At 41.7% G+C, this 24,178-nt stretch overlaps 1 protein-coding gene across 3 annotated transcripts in view; it reads left to right on the top strand.

Moving 5' to 3' along the window:
* Positions 1-13,481: 13,481 nt before the first annotated feature.
* TMEM87B (transmembrane protein 87B) overlaps positions 13,482-24,178 on the top strand; it is a 50,109-nt gene continuing 39,412 nt past the window's right edge. For all 3 annotated transcript variants that reach the window (XM_030311140.1, XM_030311138.1, XM_030311139.1), the window contains exons 1-3: positions 13,482-13,761; positions 17,356-17,416; positions 22,359-22,450. In XM_030311140.1, coding sequence (XP_030167000.1) covers positions 13,570-13,761; positions 17,356-17,416; positions 22,359-22,450 — 345 coding nt within the window. In that variant the 5' untranslated portion in view covers positions 13,482-13,569. The remainder of the gene's footprint in view (positions 13,762-17,355; positions 17,417-22,358; positions 22,451-24,178) is intronic.

The raw sequence follows: 24,178 nt of genomic DNA, 5'->3' as shown, positions 1-24,178 counted from the left end.
GGGTGTGTTGTACTTACTTGAAAGACATTGGTCACCGACCAGTGGCCTCCATGCCTCTGCAGAGAAATTCCCTTAATGGCTGGTCCTCGATGCAATTGCTGTGACCCATCTTGGCATTGTTCTGGAAAGATATGGAAAAACCACTCCAGAGTCCAAGGATGAAAAACAAAATATACTGGGGTGCCTGGGTGGCTCAGTCGGTTGAGCGTCCAACTTCGGCTCAGGTCATGATCTCACGGCTCGTGAGTTCAAGCCCTGCGTCGGGCTCTGTGCTGACAGCTCAGAGCCTAGAGCCCGCTTCAGATTCTGTGTCTCCCCCTCTCTCTGCCCCTCCCCTGTTCATGTTCTGTCTCTCTCTGTCTCAAAAAGAAATAAAAACATTAAAAAAAAAAAACTTAAAAAGAAAAACAAAATATACTAAAGGGTTGACAACTACAATCTGAGTGGAAAGATTAAAAATAACTTATGGGAGAGAGTCTGACAGGTAAAACACTTTTCCGTTTGGGAGTCACAACTTACGGGAGGTGGACCCAGGCAGTGGGCAAGGAACAGGCTTAGAACTCAGTATCTGTGAGTTCACAGCCTGGCTCTGCTATGTCATGACAGCGGTTGTTGGTTGAGCACTTGCTGTGTTTCAAGCACTTTATGTGAACTGCCCTATTTAATCTGGATATCACTACCGTACGTAGCAATGCCACTATCATGTATGGACCAGGAAACCGAGGCTGGAAACATTGAGTGACGCGCTATGGCCCACATCTAGAGAGGGGTAGAGCTGGGATTTCAGAACTCAGTAATCTGATTCTGGCTGGCTCTGCACATGATTTGGGGGTTTGTTTCAGAGGCTCTCGACCTTTTCGTTTTGGCTAATAAACACGCAGGTAGCGCTTACTCTGTGGCCACACATAGGACTCATTCAATCCTGAAAACAACCCTGGCTGGTAGGTACTGCTATTATCCCCATTTCCCAGATGGGCAGGCTGAGGCACAGAGAACCTAACTCCCTCTGCTGGTGAAGGCAGTAGACTGATGCAGTGTGAGCACTGGTCCCTCAGGCCTGTTGCTCCCCACTTGTGAGCAGCTGCCCCAAGCCACCGCAGCCTGTGAGGCTTAGCGCCTGTCCTGTGCCCCAGCCCGGGTCCTTGCCCCAGCTGCCAACCCAGGAGCTGCAGTCTCCAACGGGAGCCAGCTTCACTGTTACTGTGCAGTGCTCTATACAAGAAAGTTCTGAGGGTTTGAAAAGGATCTGCATTGTTACAGAAAATGCCAGCATCACATTTTATCAGTGAAAGAGCAAAAAAAAAAAAAAAAAAAAGGCTGTTAGAGCCTATAAAGATAATTTCTATTGTTAGAAATTTTGGAATGGTTATTTAAAAAAATCAATAAAAAATTTTTATGACCTACTTGTGCAAACGAAGTTTCTTATTGACGGTGACTATCAACAGTGTGAAGGGAGTGCCTGGGTGGCTCAGTTGGTTAAGCGTCAGACTTCGGCTCAGGTCATGATCTTGCAGCTCATGAGTTCGAGACCCACGTCAGGTTCTGTGCTATCAGCACAGAGCCTGGAGCCTGCTTCAGATTCTGTGTCTCCTCCTCCTCTCTCTCTCTCTCTCTCTCTCTCTCTCTCTCTCTCTCTTCCTGCCCCTCCCCCGCTTGCACTCTCTGTGTGTGTCTCTCTCTCTGTCTCTCAAAAATAAATGAACTTAAAAAAAATTAAAAGAATGTGAATGGCTCATCATTAAGTTCTTGATCAGGAACTGATCAAGAACTTAAAAAAATTAAAACTTCAATGTATAAAGGTTATGTCCACATCTGTAAGATAAATAAGCAAACTGAAAAACTGTTACTTGGAAGTTTCATATAAATTTAATATGAAATATCTAAATTAATATACTTAGTGTTTTATATTTCTAACTTTAATGGTGCAGTGTAAACAAATATATAATAAATAGCTCATTAAATTGCACAGCCCTCCAAATCCTGTCCAGTTTGCTCGGTATAGGCCACGTGGCTTGAGAAAGGCTGAGAAGCCTGGACCAGTTCTACTACAGAATAGTGCAGAGAAGTGAGCAAGCTGTGACTTCTGGCTTTTCTTGAGACATCAACAAACACAGCAGAGAAACTCACTTCATCCAACCCACAACAGTGCACCAGGTCCTTGATTAAATGGGATGTGATGGGCATCACCCTCCCATCTCAGCTTCCTCTTCCCATGAGGGGAATGAAACTAACTACCATTATGCAGGCATTTCAGTCTCCTCACTGAGAACTTTGGAAACACAGTGGTTCTTCTTAGCCACATTCGAAAGTTTCAAAGTTCTGAAAGAACTAACTTTCAGAGGACCCAATCATTAGGAAACTCTTGTACGGTCTCCTGAGCATGAACTGAAAATAGCCTTTTAAATTCCCTTTTTTATAAACTCAAATTACTTTTGTAAAGTGGCTCTTGATGGACCAAAGAGGGGGAGAGAAAAGAGAAACAAATTGGGTCATTGTCTTCAGCAAGCTGGGACAGGGCTGGGGAGGTCAAGAGGGCAAGACAAATAAACAAATACCAGAAATACTCGTGACCTACAGGTTGGGACTAGCTCTGCCTTGTGAGGGTTTTTCTTGCCTTCCTCCTCCACCCCTTCTTCCTTTCCTTCCCTTCCTTTCCCTTCTCTTCCTTTCTATCCTTTCCTTCCCTTTTACCTTTTCCTGTTTTTTTTTTGTTTTGTTTTGTTTTGTTTTGTTTTGTTTTGCTTTCTTGTTTGTTTTCTGAGTAGAGAGAAGTGAAGATCAGAACCTCATGAGCTGAGGAGCACTCGGGTGGCTCAGTCAGTTAAGCGTCCGACTTCAGCCCAGGTCATGATCTCACGGTTCACAAGTTTGAGCCCCATGTTGGGCTCTTTGCTGACAGCTCAGAGCCTAGAGCCTGCTTCAGATTCTGTCTCTCTCTGCCCCTGCCCTTCTCGTACTTTCGCTCTCTCTCAAAATTAAAAAAAAAAAAAAAAAAAAAAGAACCTCATGAGCTGGGCCATGCAGCCAATGGCAAAGGCTGGAAGGAAACTAGTCGTATGAGTGAGCACTCCTTGAACAGTCTGGGCAGGTCACTTGGCTCTCCTGGAGAGTAAAGATAGGAGTACCTTCTCTGCAACCCCCTAGGTGGTTATGTAGGAAGGGGAGAAAGCAAGGTCTTTGAAAGAACTTTATACTTACTAGAGGATTTCCCCAATTAGAAGCTTCTCCCAATTTCATTTTTTATGCAGTACAAACTCACCATTTGTCATACTAGAAATCTTTTCCCTGATTATGTTATCAACTCCTTCCAAAATAACACAAACTAGCTCAAAAATAAAATAATTTCGTCATCGCCAGGGATGCACACAGTTGCGGAAGTTGGCAGAGTGAAGGAAGTTGGCCATCATCCCTCACCTCAAGTGGCTCTTGGGCTCAAAGGCAACTCTCTACATCCTGATGCCCAGAGGTTCCTCTTCTGTCCATCTCATCCTGGAGTTTGGTTACTTGTGAGCCTCGGTGCTCATCCCTCCCCATATATGAGTATGGCAAGCAGTAGTGGCCTTATGGACAAGATTTGGGGACCTGGGGTGGGTCCAAGTGCCCTCCGGGGATGGAGAGACTCTTCCTCAGCCTCCGTGACTCCAGACCAAGCAGAAGTTCCTGCTCAGGAAACAAGCCAAACCACAGTCTCTTATCCTGCAAATCAGAATGACTGTGGCCAGACTAATCCTGATTCATGAAAGTTAAGACCTTTGTGACTTCTGGTCAATGGCAAAAACAAGTAGGAACTTCTGCTGAGTCAATGGGAAAATAATTGGCCCAAAAGTAAACCAGCTATGACAGCAACTTAACTTCTCTAAAGACATTTAGTTACCTTGGATGACAAGTGGGAAAACGGGAAGTTTTGTTTTCGTTAACAAACATTTCAGTCATGCCCAGTGTTTCTATATGTAGGTTTTATCTTCTCTCTTTTAAAGCTCCCAGAACAGAAGTGAAACTGCCCATCATCTATTTAACTTAAGCATGTCTTAATTGCTTAAATTAATTGTATTTAAATGTAATGATTATTTCTAGAGGCTGTAACCCCAAGACCACTACTCAGAATATTTTCATGTACAATATCTTCTATTGAAATGGGATTCCATGTATAGATACTTGAAAGACCAACTTGAGAGTTCTATATATTAACCCTTCCTACCTCAAGGGTACAAGCATCTTAAATTAATTAGTGGATTTATTGAAACTGCATAATTATAAATTCTAACCAAGACTGTGTTCTCAAACAAGTGTCCGGTGAGGACGCATATAATAAATTCATCCATTTACTGATATTCACTGAGAAGAAGGCTCTTTTCTGGACATTGGGATTTGCAAGGAACAGCCTTGCTGTCTTGATAACAGTCCAGGGGAGGGAACGCATGGCTTCAAATGAATACTTTCTTTTAAAGAATATTCTTCAGAATGCTCTGACTTGCACATTTTGTTGAAGCCATGCCTGCAGATGTTGTTTGGGCTCTAACAAACCTAAGAACTAGAGAGCAAGGGCTTTCCCTGGAAGTAGGCTCTAAGGCCCTGCCCCTTAAAACTTAAAATTAAAGGGCCATCCATTGGAGTTTGAAAACCAAAATTCCATTATACCACAAATGGTCTGAGCAGTTCAAGGGAACGTAGGCTGCTTCTCTAATGCCATGAGTACTATGGCCTCTTTTAACATTGTTTCCCCAAAGATAGAAAATAATTTCTTGTGACATAATTTTGTAGTTCTCTAAATCTTTTTCTTCCTGTACTTCAGATTAGACTGTCTCTAATGATCTATCTTCAAATTTGCTGATTCTCTCTTCTGCCAGCTCACATCTGCTGTTGAGTCCTTCTAGAGAGTTTTTCATCTCAGTAACTGTACTTTTTATTTTATTTTATTTTTAAATGTTTATTTTTTTGAGAGAGAGAGAGACAGAGACAGAATGTGAGCGGGGGAGGGGCAGGGAGAGAGAGAGAGAGACAGAGAGAGAGAGAGAGAGAGAGAGGGAGGCACAGAATCTGAAACAGGCTCCAGGCTCTGAGCTGTAAGCACAGTACCTGATGTGGGGTTTGAACTCACTAACCATGAGATCATGACCTGAGCTGAAGTCAGAGTCTTAACCAACAGAACCACCCAGGTGCCCCTTATATTTTTGAAGTAAACCCTACCCCCAACGTGGGGCTCGAACTCACAATGACTCTGAGATCAAAAGTCACATGCTCTATAGACTAGGCCAGTGAGGCACCCCTCAGTAATCTACTTTTAACTCCGGAAGTGCCATTTGGTTCTTTTAATAACTTGTATTTCTTTGTTCATATTCTCTATTTGATTTTGAGTTTTATCTAAATAGACATTTTTTTTTAATTTTTTTTTTAACGTTTTTATTTATTTTTGAGACAGAGACAGAGCATGAATGGGGGAGGGGCAGAGAGAGAGGGAGACACAGAATCGGAAACAGGCTCCAGGCTCTGAGCCATCAGCCCAGAGCCCAACGCGGGGCTCGAACTCACGGACCGTGAGATCGTGACCTGAGCCGAAGTCGGACGCTTAACCGACTGAGCCACCCAGGCGCCCCTAAATAGACATTTTTTAAAATAATAAAGTGTCTGCTAAATTTTTTGTCTGGGTCTCTTTAGGGACAATTTCTATTGACTACTTTTTTTTTTCCTATGTATGAGCTAACTTTATTGTTTATTTTCATGTTTCACATATTTTTTATTGAAACTGGCTATTTCAGATCATATACTATAGCAACTATAGATTCTAATTTGTCCCTCCTTCCAGAAGTGATTGTCATCACTGTTTTCTTTTTTCTTTTTTTTTTTTTTTTTTTGATGTTTTATTTGTTTAAGTAATCTCTGCACCCAGTGTGGGGCTCAAACCCACAACCCTAAGATCAAGAGTCACATGCTCCTCCAACTGAGCCAACCAGGTGCCCCTGTTTGTTTTCTTATTTGTTTTTGGTTTTGTTTTTTTTTAGTGGCTTGCCTGAATTAATCCTGTAGACTGTATTTCTCCTGCAGTGTTTGACCACTGATGTCTCTGCTTATTTACTTTTTAAACATTATTCTTGTTTTCATTTTTAAGCCTGGCTTTTAAGAGATCACCTCTGAGTCAGCATGGCTTAGTAATAAGCCAGCCTTTGGTCAGTGTTGTACTTGAACATCTTGAGCCATTAAAGCCTCCACCTTTTGTTTATTGATTTGTGTGCAGCTTGGAGAATATATTCCAAGTTCAGGAAATTTATAAGTCTGCCCTGCATTCACAATGTTTCTTGTTTAGCCAGTGATAAGGAGTTCACTAAATGTGAATGGATTAAATATTCTGATTGAAAGACAGAGATCATTATGCTGGATAAAAAGGGACCTGTATCTAGAAATAGAAACAATTCTTATAATTCAACAATAAAAAAAAATTCTAACTTTTAAAAGGGAAAGAAAACAAGTTTTAAAGGGGCAAAGGATTTGAATATATATTTTTCCTAAGAAGATATATAATGATCAATGAGCACATGAAAAGATATTCAACATCTTTAGTCATGGAAATGCAAATCAAAACCACAGTGAGGGGTGCCTGGCTAGCCCTCTTGGTGGAGCATGTGATTCTTGATCTCAGGGTTGTGAGTTCAAACTCCACATCGGGTATAGAGATTACTTACAAATAAAATCTTTAAAAACAACAACAGTGAGATACCACCTTGCAGCCACTAGAATGGCTATAATCTAAAAGAAAGATAATAACAAGTGTTGGTAAGGATGTGGAGAAATTGGAACCCTCAAACATTGCTGATGAGATTACAAAATAGTACAGCTGCTTTAAAAAATAGTTTGGCAGTGCCTCAAAAAGTTAAAACATAGATTTACCATATAACCCATGAATTGCATTCCTAGGTGTATACCCAAGAGAATTGAAAACATGTTCACACAAAAACTTATACATAAATATTCATAGTAGTGCTATTCATGATAGCCAAAAGGTGGAAACAACCTAAATGTTCATCAGTGTATGATGAATGGATAAACAAAATGTGGGATATCTATACCATGGAATATTATTCAGCCATAGTATACTGATACATGATGCAGTGTGGATTAACTCTGAAAATATGCTAAGTGAAAGAAGCTAATTACAAAGAACCACATATTGTGTGATTCCATTTATGTAAAATATCCAGAATAGGCAAATCCATAGAGACAGAAAGTAGATTAATGTTTGTCAGGGGCTGGGGGAGGAGGAAACAAAAAGTGACTGCTAATGGATTCAGGGTTTCTTTTTTGGGATGACTATAATTATGGATTTTTATAGATTTCCAACTGGTTTTTCCTTCACTCATCTTATAACTCTGTTATTAGGTGCATAAGTATGTACAATTGTTGTGTCTTTCCAGTGAAGTGACCCCTTTATCATTATGAAATTACCTTCATTATATCCCTCATAATATGTTCTGCTGTGAAATCTACTTTGCCTGATGTTAATATAGTCATTCCAGCTTTCCTGGAATATCTTATAATTTTTCATTCTTTTCAATTTTAACCTATTTGTGTTTTTATATTTAAGGTGCCTCTCTTATAGGCAGCATATAGTTGGATTTTTTTCAACCAATCTGACATCACTATCTTTTAATTAAAATAATTAGACCATTAACATCTAATATGATTATTGATATGGTAGAGTTTCAATCAGCCATCTTGCAATTTGTTTTGTATTTGTCCTACCTGTTCTTTATTCCCTTTTTCTACTCTTTCTGCCTTCTTTTGGAATAATCAAACATTTTTTATGATTCCATTTTACCTCTCATCATGATTTATTAGCTATAACTTTTTATTCTTCTAGTAATTATTTTAAGATTGGTAGTTATATGTATAATTTATCACAGTCTCTGTTCAAGTGATATATCATTTAAAATATAGTATAGGGGCGCCCGGGTGGCTCAATCGGTTAAGCGTCCAACTTCGGCTCAGGTCACGATCTCATCGTCCGTGAGTTCGAGCCCCGCGTCGGGCTCTGGGCTGATGGCTCAGAGCCTGGAGCCTGCTTCCGATTGTGTGTCTCGCTCTCTCTCTGCCCCTCCCCTGTTCATGCTCTGTCTCTCTCTGTCTCAAAAATAAATAAACGTTAAAAAAAATTTTTTTTAAATAAAATAAAATAAAATATAGTATAGGGGCACTGGGTGGCTCAGTCGGTTAAGCGACCGACTTGGGTCAGGTCATGATCTCACAGTTTGTGATTTTGAGCCCCACATCAGGTTCTGTGCTGACAGCGCAGAGCCTGGAGCCTGCTTCAGATTCTGTATCTCCCTCTGTCTCTACCCCTCCCCCTCCCCTGCTAATGCTCTCTCTGTCTCTCTCAAAAATAAATAAACATTAAAAAAATTGTATTAATGTAGTGTAAAACCCATACAATAATATATTTCCATTTCTCCCTTCTTATGCTACTTTATGCTACTACTGCATGGATTTTATTTCACACATGTGATAAATCCAAGGTGACATTATTATATTTGTTTAAATAGTAAAATAACTGTTAAAGATATTCCAATAATACGAAAAGATCTTACATATTTACATGTTGTTACCATTTCCACTGCTCTTTATTCCTTTGTGTGAATCTAGTATTCTATCTGGAATCATCTTCTAGACATTTTTTCTCAGGCTGGTCTTCTCATGATGAATTTCTACAGCTTTTTAAATCTGAAAATGACTATTCCTCTTGTTTTTGAAAGATATTTCTGCTGAGTACTGACGTCTAGATTAAAAGATGTTTTTTCTTTCAATTCTTTTAAAAATGTTTCTCCATTGTCTTTTTGTTTTTATTGTTTCTACAAGAAATTTGTGTCATTCTTATCACTTTGTTTTTTGTATTTAACATGTCCTTTTTTTTCTGCTTTTAAGATTTTTTTTTATCACTGATTGTATGCAATTTGCTTATGATATGCTTTGGTGTCATCTTTGGATTTCTTTCGTTTGGCCTTAATTGATCTTCTTGGATCTGTGAGTTTATAGTTTTTACCAAGTTTGAGAAAACTTCAGCCATTATTTATTCAAAAATTTTTTCTGACTCTCCCTTCTTTTGGGATTCCAATCGCACATATATTGGGCCACTTGACTACTCACTGATGCTCACTGCTTACTGATGTTTAATTTTTTTTTCATTCTTTTTCTTTTCTGAGATTTTGATTCGTTTTTATTCCTGTGTCTTCGAGTTCACTAATATTCCCTTCTGCAGTAGTCAATATGCCATTAATCCCACCCAGTCTATTTTTTTTTATCTCACATGCTGTATTTTGCATTGCTAGAAACTTAATTTGGTCTTTTTTCTATTTTCCATGTCTCTACTTAACTTTTGAACATATGGAATTAAGTTACAATGACTTTTAATATTCTTTTCTGCTCATTCTGACATGTGTCAGTTCTAGGTCAGTTTCAATTGATTTTTTTTCTCCTTCTTACATCTTATATTTTCCTAATTCTTTGCCAAGAATTTAGTTGGATGACAGATATTGTGATTTGACCTTCTAGGGTGCTGGAGATTTTTATATACCTATAAATAATCCTTGAGCTTTGTTCTAGGATACAGTTACTTGGAAACTAACCTTTTGGGTCTTGCTTTTAAGATTTGTTAATTGGGCTGAAGAACCATGTTTAATCTAGGGCTAATTACTCCCCACCATTGGGGCAAAACACTTTTGAGTACTCTAGACAATTGCCCTATAAATTATAAAATTTCCGAGGTTAGCTGATCAGAACAGGCACTTTTCCCAGCCCTTTCTAGTACTGTTCCTTCTTATTCTTTTTGGTGAATCTTTCCTTGGCCTCAGGCAGTTTCTTCATGTGTAGAGCAGTTCTCTGCTGAAGATTTGAGGGAGGACCTTCTCTAGATCTCAAGATTCCCTCATTGTACAGCTGTCTCCTCACTATATTGAGTCCTGCCAACTAACTGCCTTACTCACATTGGACTCCTAGCTGAGTCTTCTAAACTCTGAGAATCTGCCAGGCTCTGCTTTAGTTTCTCCTCCCTGTATTGTGGCCTGGAAACTTTCTTAAGCTAGTAAGCCAAACCAATCATAGGGCCCACCTTTCTTTTTTTTTTCCTTAGGAATAATTGTCCATTGCCTGATGTCCAGAGTCTTGGAAACTGTTGTTTCATATATTTGGTCTGTTTGTTGTTGTTGTTTTAGGCAGGAATGTAAATTTGGTCCCTACTGCTCTAGCTAGCAGAGGTCTCTAATGTACCTTTTACAAAACGTTTTATTAGGGAAAATTTAAACTTACACAAAAGTAGGCAGGAGGGTCATGCATCATCTCCACGTTTTAGGAAATGGTCTACTCATGGCCAATCTTATTTTATCTGTATCCCCACTCATTTCTCTTCCTCTTGTATTATTTTAAAGCAAATCCCAGACATCATGTACACTGATGTTAGTATTTTAGGGTGAATTTCTGCAGTGATCCCTGTCAGTGCCCTCCCCATATTCCTCCTATCTTTTCACTTCAGTGTGCCTGAACTGACTCTAGCATCTCTTTGCTTAAAGGCTTTCCTCAAAAGTGGGGAAAACTGTGCCCCGCTCACAGCAGCCTGGAACTGCAGTCTCTTTGGTGCCCTCCCAGGGGCAGACCCTAACCAAAGACTAACAGGTGTAAATATGTAAATATCTCAGCTCCTTCATCCCTTGTGTGAGGTGATTCTGAGGCTTGTGCTTCACATCTTTGTCCCAAGTTTCTCAATGGGACTGTGTTCCCTTTGCCCACGGTAGTAGCTGATGTGATAATGCCCCATTTATTAACTATATCCCCTCCCTGGCAGATTTGCTCACTCCCTGTATCAGTTTTCCAGGGCTGCCATAACGAAGTACCACAGACTGGGCGACTTAATGTATTTTCTCATGATTCTAGAAGCTAGAAGTCTGACATCAAGGTGTCAGAGTTCAAGATGTCAGCAGGGTTAGTTTCTTCTGAATCTTTCTTCTGGGCTTATAAAAAAATTTTTTTTAATGTTTATTCATTTTTGAGAGACAGAGAGACAGAGCATGAGCGGGGAAGGGGCAGAGAGAGGGAGACAGAATCTGAAACTGGCTCCAGGCTCTGCACTGTCAGCACAGAGCCCGACACAGGGCTCTGACACGGGGTTCCGACACGGGGTTCCGACACGGGGTTCCGACACGGGGCTCAAACTCACAAACTGAGAGATCATGACCTGAGCCGAAGTCAGATGCTCAACCGACTGAGCCACCCAGGCGCCCCTCTCTTCTGGGCTTATAGATGGCTGTCTTCTCCCTGTGTCTTCACGTGGTCTCTGTGTGTGTGTGCGTGCGTGTGTGTGTGTGTGTGTGTGTGTGTGCTAATCTCTTCTTATAAGGACACCAATCATACTATAGTAGGGCCCACCTATACAACCTCATTTTTACCTTAATTACCTCTTTAAAGGCCCTATCTCCAAAGACAGTCACGTTCTGAGGTATTGGGGTTAAGACTTTAGCATATGAAATTTGGATGAAAAATTCAGCCCATAATACTCCCCTGCTGGTGCTGCACCTCCCAAATGAACTACTACTCATATTTTTATCTCAGGGTCTGCTTCTGGGCAAACTCGTATGAAGGAAATCGCTAAAAGATAAGGACTCTTGAAAAAAATAACCAACTTACCCCTGTACACCTTTGATATCCACAGTTCAAGGCTTTACCCATTCTGCCTTGTATTATTGGCTTTTTACATGTGCACATCTTTTTATATTTTTACAGCCTCACAGTGATGACAGAGACTATGCCGTACTGATCTTATCCCTGACCAGGTAATGCCTTGGATGTAGGAGATACCAGTGCTGCTTGATTTGCTCAAGTCAATGACAGTTCTAATCTGCCTTGGAAACTAGGTTTTAATAGAATAGCCACAAAATCTAAATGACAAATAAAAGTACTTGTTCTTTAATAATGTAAAATCCTTGCTAAGTCAATTGCCAGCAATCTGTACAAATGCACAATACCTAGCACTAAGGTACATAATATATGTTGCCTGAATTAAGGTTCTAATGATTTAAATTAGAGGTATCTATAGCATCATCAATTGGACACTAAAAACTCAGGATTACAAAGCCACGATTTTTATGTAAAATATCTTCAAAATGCTAGTGCCACCTACTGGTGAGGATTGGCTAGTGTTCTAGGAACCTATTTCTTAGGGCCCTTGAATTTTGATGGTTGTATAACAAGGGGTCTGTCTATACAAAGCATTAGTAAACAATAAAAATTTGACACAATAAAAACATATGACATATAATCACAAGATTCTTGTGAAAAGGAACTGTCATACATTCAATCTTCACATTTATCGTTTTTTTTTTTAATGTTTATTTATTTTTGAGACAGAGAGAGACAGAGCATGAACGGGGGAGGGTCAGAGAAACAGACACAGAATCTGAAGCAGGCTACAGGTTCCAGGCTCTGAGCCCGACGTGGGGCTCGAACTCACGGACCGTGAGACCATGACCTGAGCCGAAATCAGATGCTTAACCAACTGAGTTACCCAGGCGCCCCTCAATCTTCACATTTATAAATACACAAGACTCTCAACTCAAACCTCTCTAGACTAGACCCTCAATAATGATTGGCTGAATAAGTGACTAGGGTGAATGAGGGTGACTGATAAGGCAAACAGAACCTCTTGACTGTAAATCAGTCCTATTTTACATTAGAACAGTATTAATCGAGGATTGTATTCTCCCTCTAGACATTATTTACATTTGATAATAAAGCAGTTCTGACAGCAAGCTTTCAAAGGCGAAAATGCTAGGCAAAGTACACTGTAAGACAAATTGAAGTCCTTTTAGGTTTAAGTAATCAGGCGGCTGTATTTGTCTGAAAATTACTACTGTGCTACCAAGTTATGCTTACAACACAATGCCTTGGGTTCAATTGACCCTGACTTCAAAGTACTTTCCAGACCACTTTCCACGAATTAAGAGAACAGTTTGTTTCCCTTGAGCTGTGAGGACTGGGATAGGGGCACGTGTATAGGATACAAGAAACTGAAACACAAGGAGCAGAAAACTTAAGCACGAAACTCCATCCCATATTCTCCATTAAGCATCAGACCACAGCCATAGCGAAGTCTGGAACTTGACCTTTCACCCCGGGCCGGTCCCGCCCCCAATATGGTCCCGCCCACGCCCCGCCCGTTCTCCCGGCCCCACCTCCACACTCCGGCCCGTCCCCAAGCCCCGCCCCCACTCATATCTCCTCCCGCGCCCCTCCCCCCCCGATAGTCCCGCCCCCCAGCTCTTCTCCCGACCCCGCCTCCCGACTCCGGCCCGGCCCTGAAGCTCGCCTCCACGCTCTGGCCCGCCCACCCCTCCCACCCCTCCCACCCCCTACCCCCCCTTGCCGCGCTCTGTCTCCTTCTAGCTCCACTCCTGGGCTCCGCTTCCCGGGTCCGAACCGCGCCTCCCCGCCCAAGCCTAAACCCCGTCTCCACCTCCCTGTCGGAGCCACACCACACGACCCGAACCCGCCTCCCGGGGGCGGAGCCGTATCAGGTGTGGACCCGGGGCGTGGCGGATGTCCAGGAGCGCCAGGTGCGGCTTCCGTGTCAAGATGGCCGCCGCCTGCCGCATCGGAGCCTGGGTCCCGCCCGGCCGCCTCTTTGCCGGGACCCCGCTGCTTCGCGTCGCCCTCTGCCTCCTGTGCTGGGCCCCGGCGGCTGTGGTCGCCGTCCCCGAGCTCGGGCTCTGGGCAGCGACGATCAGCGACGTAAGTGGAATGTCGAAACAGAGGCGTGGCGCGTCTCGGGCCCTCAGGGTCCTCGCCGGGACTCCTTCAGACCCCGGTTCCCGGCCCTGGACTTGTTCATCTGGTCTTTGCCGGGCCTGCTCCGGGTCCCTGATACTCCCCCTGAGCCTTTCGTCTGTTAACGGGCGTGGAGACCTCCCTCCTCCGGCTGGACTTGGGCTGTGGGGAAGCTCAGTGAAGCTAGTGCACGGGGACGGTTCTCCCTTCTGCGCGCTGCTGCTGTTCCTCCGGATCGCCTTTCCCTAAGTCCTGGCCCCTGGCTGTGCTCTGACGCGCTCTGGTTAGATCAGGTCGTCGTTTATTCAGACCCGAGCCCCCCGATTCCTTGGCACTCCTGCCGGCATCTTTGCCTTTTGACCCCACCTGGGGCCGGGTGCAGCCAGAGGGCCACACCCGTGAGGCCACAGGAAGGACTTTCCCAGGCTTCGCTCTCAGCACAAATTTAAAAAGTGTGTGTGCGCCGCTTTCGTTTTCTTCTTTAAATGCGAGAGCTACCCCACCCCTCATTTCCCTCTTCTGCGGTTCCTGAATTTCTCGAAGGCTCCTGTCACAGTTGGGGAATGTGTGTGTGGAGATGGGGTGGGATGTGTGATTAAGGAGCGTTTGAAAGGCTAGGCTGGAGGCATGAGTGTGTGGAAACTTCCTTTCCAGGGCAGGATATTTGAGAACTTGGCATCTGGTAGTTGCATGAGATGATGTAGGAGCGAGGCAAGAGTAGCATTTTGGAAAATTTTGCTAAAGAGGGGCAGGAAATCAGGAAGAGGCCTTATCTCCTGCTTTTCTGGAGTCAGATGACTCACCCAGCTCTGTTTTGAGATGATTATTTTCCATATGCATTGAAATGATGTCTAAGTTCTAAAGGCAAAACTTATATTTTGATTTACTCAACCAGAAACATTTAGTACCAGAGGCTGCAAATACTTCCTACAGCATAGAAACTATACAGGAAGGAAAGTTGGTCTCTTTCTCAATTTTTAAGACCCAGTGCTACCATTTCTTCCAGGGTCCTTCATTATATGCACCAGTGATAATAGTGTGTGCATCTCTATTACTGAATTTCTCTGGACAGTAAACAGAAAACTCCAAGAGCTACACTCATGGGTTCATGCTGCTTCTCTGGTGAATGGATGACAGTATCATAGAGACTAAGAGTAGACAATATTGGAAGTGAATGAGCTGTGCACAGATTGTTCAACTCCTTGACCGTATCTGTAAAGATCTTTGCCAACTATACTTTAAACAGTGCAACTCCAAAGGGCCTGCAGAAAGAATGACTTTGCTTCCTGAATGAGGAAGGTAATTTTTTCCTTGGATCCCACGTGAGGTCGGTAGCAGTCTGTAAAGCCCTGCTTTGCAGGGAGTAGGCTGATTTTTCCCCCCATTGCAAGTTGTTGGAACTTGTCCTTCAGAACAAGAAAGGAGAGCAAGCCTTTCATTAATCTGTACTGCAGATGTCTCAAGCAGTGCTTCTTTTGATTGTAAAGGTCAACACATAGTTTGAGCACCTTCGGTATTAGACTGGCTGGCCACTGCTGTTGCAAAGATGAATTTTAGACAGCAGTCCCTTCTCTCGAGAAGCTCACACAGTAGTAGGAACAGCAGATTCATGAATAGTGATTACCTACACGGCAGCATTCTTAGGATATTGCTGGAGCACTGAGGGGGTCACCTAACCCCGCTTCCTAGAGTTGGTGCCTGGCTGGGTCTTAAAAGATGAGTAGATGTTACCTCAGTGAGGAAGAAGGAGGGAGCAGAGCAGCAGTGATGCAGGAAATTCTTAATGTTTCTGCCGAGTGAGGCTCTGGTAGGAGTGTTAGAGTGACTCAGGCCACCATAAACCTTCCAGAGCTTGCTTGGCCCTGGGCCTATGGCTAGAGGTCTAAACTCCAGGACCTGCAGGGTCTGAGGCCAGTGATATTTAGTGCAGTGAGCTAGATTTAGGACTGGAGGGGATGCTGGGGAGAGCGGTGGACTACAGATTACATGCTTCTTCTGAAGAGGGCAGCTACCATTCAGCTCCAGCAGGTGGATATTATATGGCGGTGTAGGCACAGAATTGCCAGGTCTCCTTTTTTGAAATGTGAAGCCAGAATCCATCTTTTTATCATGTCACCTAATTCAAAACTTTTTTCGAAAGGGTCCTGCTGATTCACAGAAACCCCATTTAAAGGTTGGAGTAGGCCACCAGGAACAAATTTTGGGTGTGAATGAGGGAGAGCCATTAAGGATTTTAGACATAAGTACCAGTCACTGCGGCTGCTATATCAGGATGAATTATAGGCTCAGATCTGGGGCAGAAATACCAGCTATTGCAGAACTGTAGGCAGAAGATGTTGAGAGCCTGAATTGGAGCAGTGGTGGCAGGGATGGAGAGGAAGAGCTACATTTGGGAAGTGTTTGTGAGATCAAGTAGGTGTGCTTTGGGGATTGGGCAATGGAGGTGAGAGACTGGAAGGAGCCAAGGCTGAGGTGACTGAAGATGGCATCACCTGCAGCCAACACGGGCAGTGTAGGAAGAGTTGGCGAGGAGCAGAGAGGACTGTATCTGGTTTAGGACAGGTTAGTGTGGAATGTCTGTTGAACATCCTCGTGGACATGACCTTGAGGCGGTTGGGTAGGCAGATCCGGAGCTCAGAGGAGGGGACCGGGCTGGGGGTTTTGTTGTTGAAACTGTGTTGGGGTGGGAGGCTATCAAGAAAGAGCTGTCTGTCATCAGCCTTTTTCTTTCGTTCCTAACCACTTGTTCATTGAACACAATCCCTTCTCTCAGCATTTTTATTCTTGGTGAGGGCATTCATTAAATAACTAAGTGATAGATCATTTCGTTTTAGTTGTGGCAAGGGTTGTGAAGGATGGGTCCTAGAGACTATGGAAGGGAAGGCCTGGCCTGGTGTGGAGGGAGCATCAAGGAAGACTTCCTGAGGAAGGGACTCTTGAACTGGGCTGAGAAGGGTAAGAAGTCACTAACAAGATGAGGAAAGTGACAGGGAAGGGTTTTTTCAGTCAATTTTCAGGTTCCTGAGGGCAGGAAGGAGTATCCTGCTTTTGAAGCACTGAGAGAAAGGTGCTAAAACAGGTGGGCAGGACTTTGACTATGCAGGGACCTATAAGTGGCAGTAAGAATCGGTCTGTTGTAAGACACACTTAGGGAGAAGCATGGTTGTTTTATCAAAAGTACATTCATACCAGTATCGCGAGAGCAACTGCAGATGCACAGGTAGGACCCCTGTCCGAGCGGCAGCGATGGTGCAGGCAGCAGCCCTGACCCTCTGTGTGATGCTGGCCCCCGCTGAGATGCTAGAGGCAGGGGCATTCCGGAGCCTAGTAGAGAGTTAGATACATGGAACAGGATTTTAAGCAAGTGGGTGATATGACCAGATTTTTAAAATTATTTTAATTTTTTAAAAATTACTTAAAAATTATTTTTAAAAAATCACTCTGGTCACAGGAGTGCAAGAGTTAGAACTGTATATTCTCCAGGGTAAAACTGTACTCCTGAATAGAGAAAAAAATTTTAACTAGATTATTCTGTATTTCCTTGTGTTTTCATTTTAGAAATCAGGACCTTTGATATTTAGGAAAACTGTGTTTAACTCTACAGAAATCAGGTTTTCTGGTAAGTACAATAAACTAGTAATATTAACATAACAGTACATTATAAATGAATAACCTCATGTAATATAACAGAAACTGATATGTTACTAAAACTAATATATATATTTAAACTAGGCTAAATACTTGTTTTTAAGTGGTTCTAAAATTTTCAGGGTTTCTTTTGTTTCAGTGAAGACTTGGTTATTTTCAAGAATGCATTTCTCTGATCCTGTCTCAAAAAATGTAATATGAATCGTTCTTTAAAAATTAAAATTAATGTGTAATAAAGTAGGCTTCTATGAAATTTGACTCTGAATCCCAGCTTTTAAAACTAGATGAATTCCTTTTATGAGTATATGAAATGTCATGATTGTGGTAAAGCCTTTATGCCCCTGAAATTTTTATAAATATATCCATCACCATAGAATACAGTAAAAATTACTACATACTAACATTTTAATTAGGATTTTAGAGCTTATGAAAGTGAACTTATTTGTTAGGGACTATGTTCTCTATGTAAATGCCAATGTGTGAGAACTGCCAGGTTCTCATACATCTTGAGGTTTTCAAAATATTTTTTTTAATTTTTATAGATTTTTTTTTTTTTTTTTTTTTTTTTTTTGTGTTTTATTTTGGGAGGAGCAAAGAGAGAAGAAGACAGAGGGTCCAAAGTGGGCTTTCAGCTGACAGCAGCAAGCCCGATGAGGGGCTCAAACTCACGAACCCTGAGATTATGACTTGAACCGAAGTCAGACACTTAACCAACTGAGCCACCCAAGGTTTTCAGTATTTTTGATGAATTTACAGCAGATCATATTTACTGTGGTCCAACTCCTCTTAGTGTTTCCAGTAACTTGACTAGGTAAATTGGCTGCCAAGGTTAAAATTTTGGCATAAGGAGTAGTTTTTTGTTGGGTAAAGCAAATTGGCTTCCTGGGGATCCAAAGCCATGCCCCTTTTCTCTATCACAGTACGCTCAGGTCATTTGTTGGGTGATTCTGCTGTATGTCCAGCCATTAGCTAGACAGCAGAGGTGGTTCAAAGCAGTTCATTGATATCCTAGATCATCAGTGGTGATAACAACTTGGTAAGAGGAAATTGAAGTCCAAGGTGGGTGAGGGGAAAAAAAATTGGCATCTAACTGCTTTAGTGAATTCAGATTTCAGTGGCTAGACAAGTAAGACTTAGGAGACTGTTGCAGACAAAAAAAAATTACATGAGGGGGAAAAAGTGATATGGACCAGTGAAACACATAATCTGATTTTAAAAAATCATACCTAATATCTGAGATCAGCTAAGAGTAGACCACACTCAAGACAGTGGTATTAATATATCTAAAGAAAGAATGAGGCAGAAGACAGTTAACAGTAAAAGCATAAAAAATATATATGTGAGGGTTTAGTTAAGTAAAGCAGACAGTGTCTAGTAGCACCGATGAGAGAGAGGTCTTCTTTTTTTTTTTTTAATGTTTATTTTTGAGAGAGAGAAAGAGAGATGGAGTATGAGCAGGGGAGGGGCAGAAAAAGAGGGAGACGCAGGTCTGAAGCAGGCTTCAGGCTCTGAGCTGTCACCACAAAGCCTGACATAGGTCTCGAACTCAGGAAGGGTGAGATCGTGACCTGAGCCGAAGTCGGACGCTTAATCGACTGAGCCACCCAGGTGCCCTGAGAGAGAGGTCTTCTTGAGCTGTGACTGTAGGTAGGACATGTGGCTGATAGATGTGGACGTAGTATCCATCTGAGCCTTCATTCTGGTGCCATGCTCATCAAGCAGCTTTCATCACCTTTGGGTATCCAGGAAGACATGCTGAAGGGAGAGAGTTAATCATTACACAACCACTTTACAGTTACTGTTCATTTGAAGCAGTAATTGGACATTCCAGATTATACATCTAAATTGGTGTTGTAATGAAGGAGTGAGAATGAGGCTCTGTGTTCTCACAGAACCAATTTTAATGCCTGCAAAAATCTAAGAATTAGTCCCTTGGATATGTGTCCCTGCCGTTTGGTAGATGAGACATCTGACTTTCCTTTAGGTGACCCCTCTTTTGGTATCCCATTCAAGAGGTAGTCTTGTGGAATTGCTGCTGAAAATCTCTCAATGTTATTCACCCCCTACACAGAATAAAAGAAATATTCTATATAGTCATCTCAATATGTACAGAAAAATATTTGAAAAAATTCAACACACATTCATGATAAAAACTCTTAGAAAACTAGAAATATTCGAAGGAACTTCCTTAAGCTGGTAAAGACATCTATGAAAACTCTGTAGCTACCGTTATACTGTCTGTTTTCCCCAGATTGGTCTATAAATTCAGCTAATTTCAATCAAAATCCAAGCTGACTTTTATGTAGAAATTGACTAGCTGTATCTAAAATTTATATGCAAGTGCAAAGAACCTAGAATAGCCAAAGCAATTTTAGAAAAAGAACAAAGTTGGAAGACTTTTACTATTTTATTTCAAAACCTACGTAAAGCTTCAGTAACTGTAGCAGTGTGGTACTAGCATAAGGATAGATACATAGAACAATGAAACAGATCAGAGGGGTGCCTGGGTGGCTCAGTGGGTTAGGCGTCCGACTTCTGCTCAGGTTATGTTCTCATGGCGCATGGGTTTGAACCCCATGTCAGGCTCTGTGCGGACCCCTCAAAGCCTGGAGTCTGCTTCAGATTCTGTCTCTGTCTCTCTCTGCCCCTCCTCCACTCATGCTTTGTCTCTCTCTTTCAAAAATAAATAAATATTTAAAAATTTAAAAAAAAAGATCAGAGAGCCCAGAAATAAACCCACATTTATGAGGTCAGTTGCTTCTCAACAAAGATGCCAAGATAATTCTTTAGAGAGAGAATAGTCTTTTCAATAAATGATGCTGGAACAACTGGATATCCACACTGAAAAAAATCTCATCTTTTACATTGGATTATGGATTTAGATACTCTGTCCCCACTTCCCTGTCCTCCCTCTCTGGGGCTCAATTTGCATGTATGTTAGACTGCTTTATATTGTCTCACGGATCACTGAGGCCTTGTTAATTTTTTTTCAGTCTCTTTCTGTGCTTCATTTTGAATCTTTCTATTGCTTTGTCTTCAAATTCAGTGATCTTTTCTTCTCCAGTATTTAATCTCCTGTTAGTCTCATAAAGTGAACTTCTTACTTGGATATTGTAATTTTTTTAATCTCTAGAAGTTTGTTTTTTAATATCTTCTTTCTCAATATTTTCATATTTTCCTTTACATCTTTCAGCATATGGAAAATATTTATAACAGCTTTAATATTCTTCTCTGCTAATCATCTTTGTCCCTTCCATTTTTATCATAATGACTAATCTATCATGATTATGAGTTAGTTTTTTCTTTTTCTGTCTAGGGTTTTGGTTGGATGGGGGATATCATGAATGTTAGCTTCTTAAGTGCTGTAATTGTATTGTATAGTTGTATTCCTTTGACTTTGTTCTGGCAGACAGCTGAGTTTCTTTTGGGTGAGTTTGATCTTTTCCAGTTTTGTGTTTAATTTCTTTCAGGATAGATCTGGAGTAGCTTTAACTGTAGGGCCAACTTAGCACCACTTCTAAGATGTGACCCTGCTACATTTCTCCTGAATGCTTGGTATATTTAATGAGGCCCCTCCACTCTTGCTAGTGGAAACTCAAACAGTTACGAGCCCTGTATGACCTCTGAGAGTGATTGGGCTTCTTTCTATGCATGGGCTGGCTGCCATGCAGGCAGGCTCAATAGTATCTCTGTCCAGATTTCTTTTACTCTCTCTCTGTGCAGGTTCCAGCTCTTGAGTATTCTCCCCCAGAAATTCTACCAGCCTCAGCTTCTTGAACTACAGTCTCGGGGCTCGGTTTGGATTCCTTCTGGTTACCAGTGGTTCCCTTCTGGTTCACAGTGATCCCAGCCTCCTGGTATTCATGTCCTTATGTAGTCTCCTACCATATTGTATCAAGGTTGGTCTAACCAAGAAATATGATAGAGCTAATGGCATATCACTTCTGAAACTAGGTCATAAAAGATACTGTGGCTTCTTCTTTGCTCTTTCTCTCTGATGGCCTATTCTGTGGGAAGCCAGCTGCCATGTTGTGATGACACTCCCAAAAGAGCTCTTCCTAATTCTAGACTTAATCCTTTTCAGTCTGTCTAATCATGTTACCCTCCTACCTGAAATATTTGGTGTTACTTTGTAACATTCAGAATAAAGGAAAACTCCTTAGCAAAGCATAGTACCCCTTATGACTTTTCTCCAGCACTCTACTCCAGCTTCAGCTCTTCCCTCTTTCCCCAATCTGTGTTCTGACCATAGCAAACTATTTTCAGGTGGTCATACTCATGCCTGCTCTCACATACCCTGCCCTGAGCATTTGCATATACTGTTTCCACCCTCCTCATCACCTAGCTAACTCCTGCTCTTCACATTAGAGGTCTCCTCCACCAGTAAGCCTGTCAGCACCCCTTCTTTATGCCCTCCTAGACTATGCTAGGTGCCCTGCTCAGGGCTCCTCTGACTCCCTGTTCTCAGCCCCTTATTCTGTCTAAGGTGCCTATTTAACTGTTATTCCTCCCCTGCCCAATACCTGTAATATCAAGGACAGGAGTTGTTTTCGTTTACCATTATGTCTCTTTCTGGCACACAAGGGGTGCTCACTCAGTATTTTTTGAATGAATAAGTTAGTGAAGAGAAGAGTTTAGAGTGCGGTGAGCAGTGACTTAGCATATTCCGTTACTCAGTTGATTTTAATGCTGGATTTAACGTACAGATTAAATGAATAGTATTTGGTTAACTATAATAATTTAATTTAATGAACTTATCTCATTTTGCAGTGATTTTGGGGAGAAATTAGGTAATATTTTATTCATTGTTTCATTATAGTAACCTATTTTAAGTTGCATTCTTGAAACCTGAAAGCTTACATAGGAGTACATATAGGATTGTTGTACAATAAGACTTTCTTTTTTCTAAACAGTTAAGTCATTCAGTTGTTCTGGGCCTGTGAAGTTTACCATCGAGTGGTATTTGAAGTATCATACCTGTCAGAATGAATATTCTAAGCTGGAGGTAAGTAAAATGCAAATTTTTAAGGTATGTAAAGGTATGAAGGAAAAAATTATGAGTATAAAGATTTATTAGCTCATCAGGTGAGGAGGCCAGAAATGTGGATTGTAGTTTTAAAAGTGCCACAGATTTATTTTGGGACTTAGGCAAGAAATGTTTGTTTGGTTTTTGTTTTGTTTTGTTTTTTTTTTTTCCAACGTTTTATTTATTTTTGGGACAGAGAGAGACAGAGCATGAACGGGGGAGGGGCAGAGAGAGAGGGAGACACAGAATCGGAAACAGGCTCCAGGCTCTGAGCCATCAGCCCAGAGCCTGACGCGGGGCTCAAACTCACGGACCGCGAGATCGTGACCTGGCTGAAGTCGGACGCTCAACCGACTGCGCCACCCAGGCGCCCCAAGAAATGTTTTAATTTTATCAAAGTATGTACCTCCTGAGAAGGAAACAAATCTTTTAGTTTCTTTTTTGTCTTGAGAGAAATGTTAGTAAATATTTAAATCAGTCATGTAGGAACTGTAGATAAAGATGTTGTGGGTCACATACAAATAAAAATCAACATAGTTTAAGAAAGAAATGTGAAAGTTTTACTTCATTCAAAAAATTAGTGACAGGACACCTAGAACTTTAGTGAAGTCAGGTAGCTTTAGTGAGTAGAAGTAAATCTCCCAAAGAGGTGAGGGGAAAGGAGACCCCTCCCCCCACCCGCCCCTGCCAAGGAAAGAAGGGGGAGGGTGTAAGAAGAGGAAAGAGGCCCCACTGGGTTTCTTCTTCCCCTGCAGGGTCCACTGGGCTCAGCAAGATGTTCTCCTGTGACAGGTCTCCTGATGGTTGCTCACAGTCATTTCCTTCACGGCTTATCTGTTGTTTGTGTGCTCCTAGCATGAATCGTGTGCATTTCCATACTTTTATCTGTATCGTCTTTCCATTTGGGGTGAAAGGTGCCATTGTCCTCAAATATTGCCTTTGTGACTTTATTCCCTGTTATTTTACCCCTACATACTAAATACTTCAGTGTGTCCTGGGATGCCTGGGTGACTCAGTTGGTTGAGCGTCTGACTTCAGCTCAGGTCGTGGTCTCGCAGTTCGTGAGTTTGAGCCCGCGTCAGGCTCTGTGCTGACAGCTCAGAGCCTGGAGCCTGCTTCAGATTCTGTGTCTCCCTCTCTCTCTCTCCCCCTCCCCTGCTCATGCTCTGCCTCTCTCTGTCTCTCAAAAATAAATAAATGTTAAAAAAAAAATTAAATACTTCAGTGTGTTTCCTAAGAACAAAGGTGTTCACTTAGCTTGCACAGTGCAGTGATAAAATTGAGGGAATTTAACATTGATACAAAATTATTATCTAACAAACAGATCTTATTAAAGTTTTGCCGGTGTTCCCAAAACATCCTTTTTGGCAGTTTGTTGTTATATTTTTTTTTCCTGGTACAAGATCCAATCTAGGGTCACAGTGCATTTCTATAGTGTTTTGTTTTGTTTTTGTTTTGTTTTTTGTCTTTCACGATATGACACTGATTGATATATTTGAAGTATACAAGCCACTTATTTTTATAAAATGTCCCTCAGTTCCAGCACTTCTGATGTTTCCTCTTGATTAGATTCTGGTTATATTTTTGGCAGGAGTACCAAAGAATTCGGGTTTGTCCCATTTTTGGTAATGATAACTTCTGATCTGTTGGTTAAGGACATTTCTGCCAGGTTTCTCCACTGTAGAGTTATGACTGTTCTCTTTGTTG

This window comes from Lynx canadensis, chromosome A3 (assembly GCF_007474595.2).
Source record: "Lynx canadensis isolate LIC74 chromosome A3, mLynCan4.pri.v2, whole genome shotgun sequence".
NCBI classification, from domain to species: Eukaryota; Metazoa; Chordata; class Mammalia; order Carnivora; family Felidae; genus Lynx; species Lynx canadensis.
Note: the sequence above shows the minus strand (reverse complement) of the source record. Positions and strands in the feature narration are given on the sequence as shown.